Source organism: Palaemon carinicauda, chromosome 31, assembly GCF_036898095.1.
Source record: "Palaemon carinicauda isolate YSFRI2023 chromosome 31, ASM3689809v2, whole genome shotgun sequence".
NCBI classification, from domain to species: Eukaryota; Metazoa; Arthropoda; class Malacostraca; order Decapoda; family Palaemonidae; genus Palaemon; species Palaemon carinicauda.
The window spans coordinates 36,329,814-36,335,986 of NC_090755.1; the positions used below are offsets into that span (position 1 = coordinate 36,329,814).

The following is a 6,173-nucleotide window of genomic DNA, read 5'->3' on the forward strand; positions in this document are numbered from 1 at the left end:
AGGGGTAGCAAGCTATCCCTTCCCCTACCCCCGCTAACTAGCGCGGGGGTAATTAACCCTCGTTAAAAACTATTGGCTCGTCATTTCAGCTACGCTAAAAGGTAAACCCAATGTAAATAGTGTGGTTTGTATTACGGTTACGGAACAAAATAAAATTCAAAATTTACAAAATGCAGCGAGCAGCGCTCGGCGTACGCTCATTACACCTCATATACATCACTTTATATTATCGCCTTTATCATTTTCCAAGAGAAGGCACAGTTTCTGCACGGGCCTTCTGAACTCGCCGTTCTCAGTCTTGATCAAAGCTTGATGTATGCGACTGTCAGCGCTCCGAGTGACCTCCATGACTTTCCCTAGAGGCCAGCTGCCTCGGGGAAGCCGCTCGTCCAGCGTTAGAACGACGTCACCGACGTTGATGTCACGCTTTGGGACTGACCACTTCTGGCGCTCCTGAAGCAGGGGGAGATACTCCTGTATCCACCTGCGCCAGAATTCGTCAGCGAGGAACTGTGCCTGTCTCCATCTCCTCTTCACATACATGTCCTTCTTGCATGTGGATGTGAAGGGATCGGGTGACCCTTTCAAAGTTAGGATCATGTTAGGCGTGAGAGGGGCAGGGCAGTTCGGGTCGTCGTTGATATTCGTCAGAGGTCGGCTATTAACAACAGCCTCCACTTTGCAGAACAGAGTGCGAAGCGTTTCATCAGTCGTGACTTTTTGGAGACAGGCCGCTGTGAGGGCTCTTCGGACGGACCTGATCAGACGCTCCCACACTCCGCCGAAGTGTGAGGCATGTGGTGGATGAAAGTTCCACTCTATGCCTCGGATCGAGAGTGTGTCTCTGATTTCTCCTTCTTTGAAGCGCTGGAGAGCTTCTTTTAGCTCTCGTTCCGTGGCCACAATGTTGGTCCCGTTGTCGGACCACATTCTCTTGATAGGCCCCCTGCGAGCGACGAAACGCCTGATAGCATTGACGAAGGAGTCTTGTTCCATTGTATCGATCACTTCCAGGTGGACTGCTCGCGAGGTAAGGCACGTAAAGATAGCGCCCCAACGCTTCACTGTGGACCTTCCTTGCTTCACTAAGAATGGTCCGAAGCAGTCCAACCCAGTGTTAGTAAAGGAGGGTTCATCTGGACAAAGCCGGTCGGATGGCAGTTCAGCCATCACCTGAACTACAGGACGACGACTGACAGTCTTGACTATCGCATTTCCGCGGACGATCCAGTAGTTTGACCTCAAGTGGGTCATCAGGTGGTTCTGGCCACAATGGCCGCAGGACTCGTGCGTGGCTCTCACCATAAGCTTGACCGCCAGAGAACTGCTGCGTAGGATGATCGGATGCTTGGCCGTATCTGCCAGTGTTGATTTCTGCAATCGACCACCAACGTGGAGCAATCCATCCTCGAGAAATGGTCTCAGCTTGATTAATTTACTAGACCTCTTCAACGATCTTCCCTTCTTCGAAAGAGTGGTTAACTCTTCTTCATACTCTTGCCTTTGGGTCAGTCTCCAGATCAAATTCTCCGCGGTAAGCAGCTCCGCACTCGAGAGTGAGTCGCCGCTGTATGGGCGAGCCTTCTGCATGTGGCGGATAAATCTTGTCATCCACGCGACGGTCCTGACAAACTTCAACCAGGAGGAGAATCTTGTCGCTATTGATTCAATGAACGTTGGTTCTTTCTTCGTTATATCGAAGACGGGAGAAGTCTTCACTTCGGCGTCTGGATCAAGCTCTCCTCTGACAACGTCTTCGGGCATGGTTGGCCAGTGCGTTTCGTCCATCTTGAGGAAATCTGGTCCTGAAAACCACAAAGATGATTGGAGGAAGTCAGCGACGGAGAGGCCACGTGACGCGAGGTCTGCTGGGTTCGCAGTAGTATTGATGTATCTCCACGACATAATGTCGGATGTATCCCTAATGAGATCGACTCTATTTTCCACGAAGGTCTGATACCTCGCAGTCGTATTTCTGAGATATTTCAGCAATGACGTGCTATCAGTCCAGAAGACTGACGGGGCCAGTTTCAGATCGAGCTCAGTCTTCAGCTTTGAGTCCATCTGTGCACCGATAGCAGCCGCCGTCAGCTCAAGACGAGGGATGGTGGTCCTTTTCAGAGGGGCGACTCTCGCCCATCCTATGACGAGAGTGCAATGAATCTTTCCGTTGACACCAACTACACGCAAGTAAGAGACTACACCATAGCCTGTCTTACTTGCGTCTGCAAAGTGGTGGAGCTGAAGGGTGTCAACATCTCCGAAGTCTGGTGGTATGAAGGACCTTCGCAGTTGGAACTCTTCCAGTTGTGGCAACTGCGCGAGCCAGGTCTTCCATCGAACAAGTTCATCAGCAGACATCTCCTCATCCCTCGAGAGCTTCCTTCGGCACATTTCTTGCAACATGATCTTCACGATCAAAGTGACGGGGGATAAGTAGCCCAAGGGGTTGTAGATCGATGCAACAACAGAGAGCACACCACATCGGTTGAAAGGCTTGTCTTCAAGGACGATTCTGAACGTGAACACGTCTATGCTCATATTCCAATGGATCCCCAGGGCTCGTTCAGTTGGCAGCTCATCTTTATTCAAGTCTAGGACAGCCACAGAGTCGTCTCGTTCTTCTCCGGGGATCGCAGCTAGAATTCGCTTGCTGCTGGAAGTCCATTGGTTAAGACGGAAACCTCCATTCCCGCACAGATTGATCAGATCTCTGGTCAGTTTAATGCATTCTTCCTCATCATCCATCGCCTTGAGGAGGTTGTCGACGTAGAAATTGCGACGTACTGTATAGAGTTAGAAGCTTTTTCGTTATACTTGCTTCCGAAGTCCAGGGCCGTTTTGCGTAAGCAGAAGTTAACGACGCTCGGCGATGATCTTGCGCCAAAAACGTGGGACGTCATTCTGAAGACTTGCAGTTCTCTGCTGGTGACACTTTCTGGCCACCAGAGGTACCTCAGGCAGTCTCTGTCCTCTTCAGGTACCTTCACCTGATGGAACATCTGCACGTCTGCTGTGATGGCATGTTGACCCTCTAAAATGCAGGAGAACACCCGTCAGGCTATTGGTGAGGTCGGGGCCTTGCATCAGATGTTCGTTGAGAGATGTTCCTCGGTGCCTTGCCTTCAGATCGAAGACCACTCGGTCTTTCTGTTTGACAGGCTGCCTGACAGAGTGATACGGCATGAGCCATACGCAACCGTCCTTCCTGTCTAGCTGACTTATAGGAACCCTTTCGGCATAGCCCTTATCAGTATACAGTATTTCTCCATCTGACCTACGTAGGATGTCTTGTAAGCTTCGTCGTTGTCTAGTCTTCTTTTCAAGCTTCAGGATCGTCGAATTGCCATATTCATATTATCAGGTAGAGGAGTAAAGTCCTTGAATGGCAGCTTGGCCACGTACTTTCCATGTCGATGCTGTGTCGTGTTATTCAAGGCGGCCAAGAATCTCTTATCCTCTAGGGAATCTTCCAATCTGGAGAGGGATTTCTTTTTGAAGAAATCTCTATTAAAATGACTCTGCAGTATCTCTGTCAAGTCTTGAGGGTCAAATTTTCGATGAACATGATGCACGGATGAGACCTCCGATGCAGACCGGTCTCCAGTAGGACCGAAAGCCACCCAACCAAGCTTGGTTAGGTAGGCGGATGGCTCATTGGCAGTGCCGTGGCGATGCTCCAGAATGACTCGATTCAGGGTCGTGCCTAACCCGATCACGAGCTCGACCTGTTCGGGGTCAGTTGGCATACTTTGCAGCTCTACGTCTACCATGTGTGGCCATCTCTTCAGCCAGTCCGAAGGCATTATGTAGTCCGTCGACACATTAATTTTGTCAGTAACAAAGACTTCTTTTACTCGTTCTCCCTCCTCACCTCCGTTGATGTTACCAAGGGTGAGTTGGACCACTTCCTTGCAGGCGAACGTACCGGCCTCTGTCACCATGGTCTGGTTGCAAGGCCTTCCCGTTACACCTAGCCCATCTATTAGGCTCCTTGCGGCTAATGTGGGTGCGGCTCCTCCATCTATGAAGCCGACCGTAGTGCATGTTCCGTTCACCATGACTGGGATAAGCTTCAACATTGTACGACCATCCGGTCGTTGGTCAGTGGACATGGCGTGTACGTGCCCCGTCGTCGCAGGAGTCCCAGCCTCTGGAGCGGTTTTGGTGTTAGTTCTATCAGGTGGTGCATTGCTAGTTGTCCCGGCCTCCGCTTTAGGCTTGTCAGATGTCTTGGACACAGTTGCTCTCTTGGAGTTTGCACTGTCCCTTGGAGGGGTTTTCTTCACATAGTGCAAGAACGTGTGATGCGTCCCCAAGCCGCACTTGCCACACGTAGATTCTTCTTCACAGGCTTTGTGATTGTGCGTGACATTTAGGCATCTGAAGCAGAGTTTGGCATCCACCACAGCATTCCAGCGGTTATCCAAATTGAGGCTTTGGAATCGGTGGCACGACTGTATTCTGTACTTATTTTTATTGCAGCTCAATTCTAGTGTAATTTGCATCCAGTGCTGCCTTCACCTTCTTTAGGTAAGAAGCGTAGTTCATTAAACCTTCGCTATCACCTGCTGGGATTTCCTTCCATTCGAGAAGCTGACGAATAAAAGCTTCGGTAGCATCGACTTCTCTGCCGTAGAATTCACTCAGCTGCTTCCAAGCTTCATCGTGCCCAGTTGTCGGTGACAGGTGCAAGCAGTGCTCAACCAAGTTTCTCGGAGGCCCATCTAGGATATGATACAAGTGGTTCAGCCTGCGCTCGGGGTCCGAGGTATTGTTCTCAATGTACCATTTGAAGGACATCTTGAACCAATTAAATTTGGTGAAGTCGCCTCCAAAGCGCTCAAGTTTAGTAGGTGGTAACAGCGTTGTCCGCGCCAACTCATTGCTGCTAGCAAGAGTGCATTCAAGTGCCGTAAGCACTTGAGAGTTGTTGGTCAAGGGGTCAGTGACAGAGGGTTCAAACGTGGCATGTCGTGGTGCGAAAGGAGTTGAGGTGGGATCCAATGTCCGTGAGTGGACTTCCATGGGTGTAGAAAGGCATTCTAGTCCTCTTGTATGTTCTACAGGGTCCAATGTCCACATAGCACTTGGGTCATTCTCGTGGTGGTGGGCGACACTTAGCCTCCATTGATTGATCCTCGACTCATGTTCAGTCTTCATGACCTTTACAGTGGGAACTCTCACGCTTCCGGCATGTGAAGACACTACCGAACCACATTGCGACTCTCCTGCCTCCGATCTAATTTCGTATTCAAGTTGCTGTCTCTGAACCTCGAGCTCGGCAATGCAGCGTCCGCTAGCCCTCTAGCGGCCCGATCCTCGGCATCTCTCTGAGCAGCGAATTCATAAGCTTCAGGTTTCTTCTTGGCTGCACGTTCTTCCGCTTCTAAGCGTGCCTTCAGTTGAACCTTGGCTAAGTTAGCTTGCGCTTCTAACAGCTTTCGGCGGACCTCGCTTGTGTCGCTCTTGGATGACATTCTTGATTTTAATCATCTCTCCGACAGGATGACGATGTTCCCAGCTCAGCGTCAACGTCTGAGAAAGATTCACTTCTTGATAGTCAGGTTACAATCAGTCATCTAAAACCCACTTTTGTGTAAAGATCTAAAACTGTAAAACACCGGAGAGGGGTTCACTCTCTCGGCTAAAGTTCTAAATTGTTAGCGTGTAGGTCTTTAAACTCACGTCTTTTATAATTAGATATATTGAAAAGTACAACTTGTATATCAGATGAGGTTTGAGCTGCAAAAAAAAAAAAAAAAAAAAAAAGAAACAGCTCGTCAATAAGAACAAACAGCAATGGTACAGGATTACATTAATTGCAATAGGGTTCATTATAATACATAAATACAAGTCAATAAAGAAAATACAGCAATGGTACAGGATTACATTAATTGCAATAGGGTTCATTAGAATGAATAATAGACTTACATCTTTTCCCAACGCCAATTCTGTTTCAAGTTCAGTTCAAAGAACATTCACAGCTGGTACCATTAATCTCCTGTATATATGTATATGTATATGTATATATATATATATATATATATATATATATATATATATATATATATATATATATACAGTAGGGTCCCGAATTACACTTTGTTCTAATTACGCGATTCCTCAATTACGCGATCGATAGTTTTTAAAAATTAATTTTCCTGTATTTG

The 6,173-nt window shown here is 48.3% G+C and overlaps 2 protein-coding genes across 2 annotated transcripts; both read right to left on the reverse strand.

Annotated features, from left to right (window-relative positions):
* Window positions 1–216: 216 nt before the first annotated feature.
* LOC137624667 (uncharacterized) lies at window positions 217–2,748 on the reverse strand. The gene has a single exon (XM_068355626.1). The coding sequence runs from the start codon at window positions 2,746–2,748 to the stop codon at window positions 217–219; it is 2,532 nt and encodes an 843-aa protein (XP_068211727.1).
* Window positions 2,749–4,476: 1,728 nt separating this feature from the next.
* Window positions 4,477–5,163, reverse strand: LOC137624668 (uncharacterized). The gene has a single exon (XM_068355627.1). It carries the CDS (start codon window positions 5,161–5,163, stop codon window positions 4,477–4,479), a length of 687 nt encoding a protein of 228 aa, XP_068211728.1.
* Between the last annotated feature and the right edge of the window lie 1,010 nt (window positions 5,164–6,173).

What these genes read in the sequence shown, in the direction of transcription:
- LOC137624667 (XM_068355626.1), bottom strand. Translation starts at nt 2,748, where the DNA reads ATGGATGATGAGGAAGAATGCATTAAACTGACCAGAGATCTGATCAAT.
- LOC137624668 (XM_068355627.1), bottom strand. Translation starts at nt 5,163, where the DNA reads ATGAAGACTGAACATGAGTCGAGGATCAATCAATGGAGGCTAAGTGTC.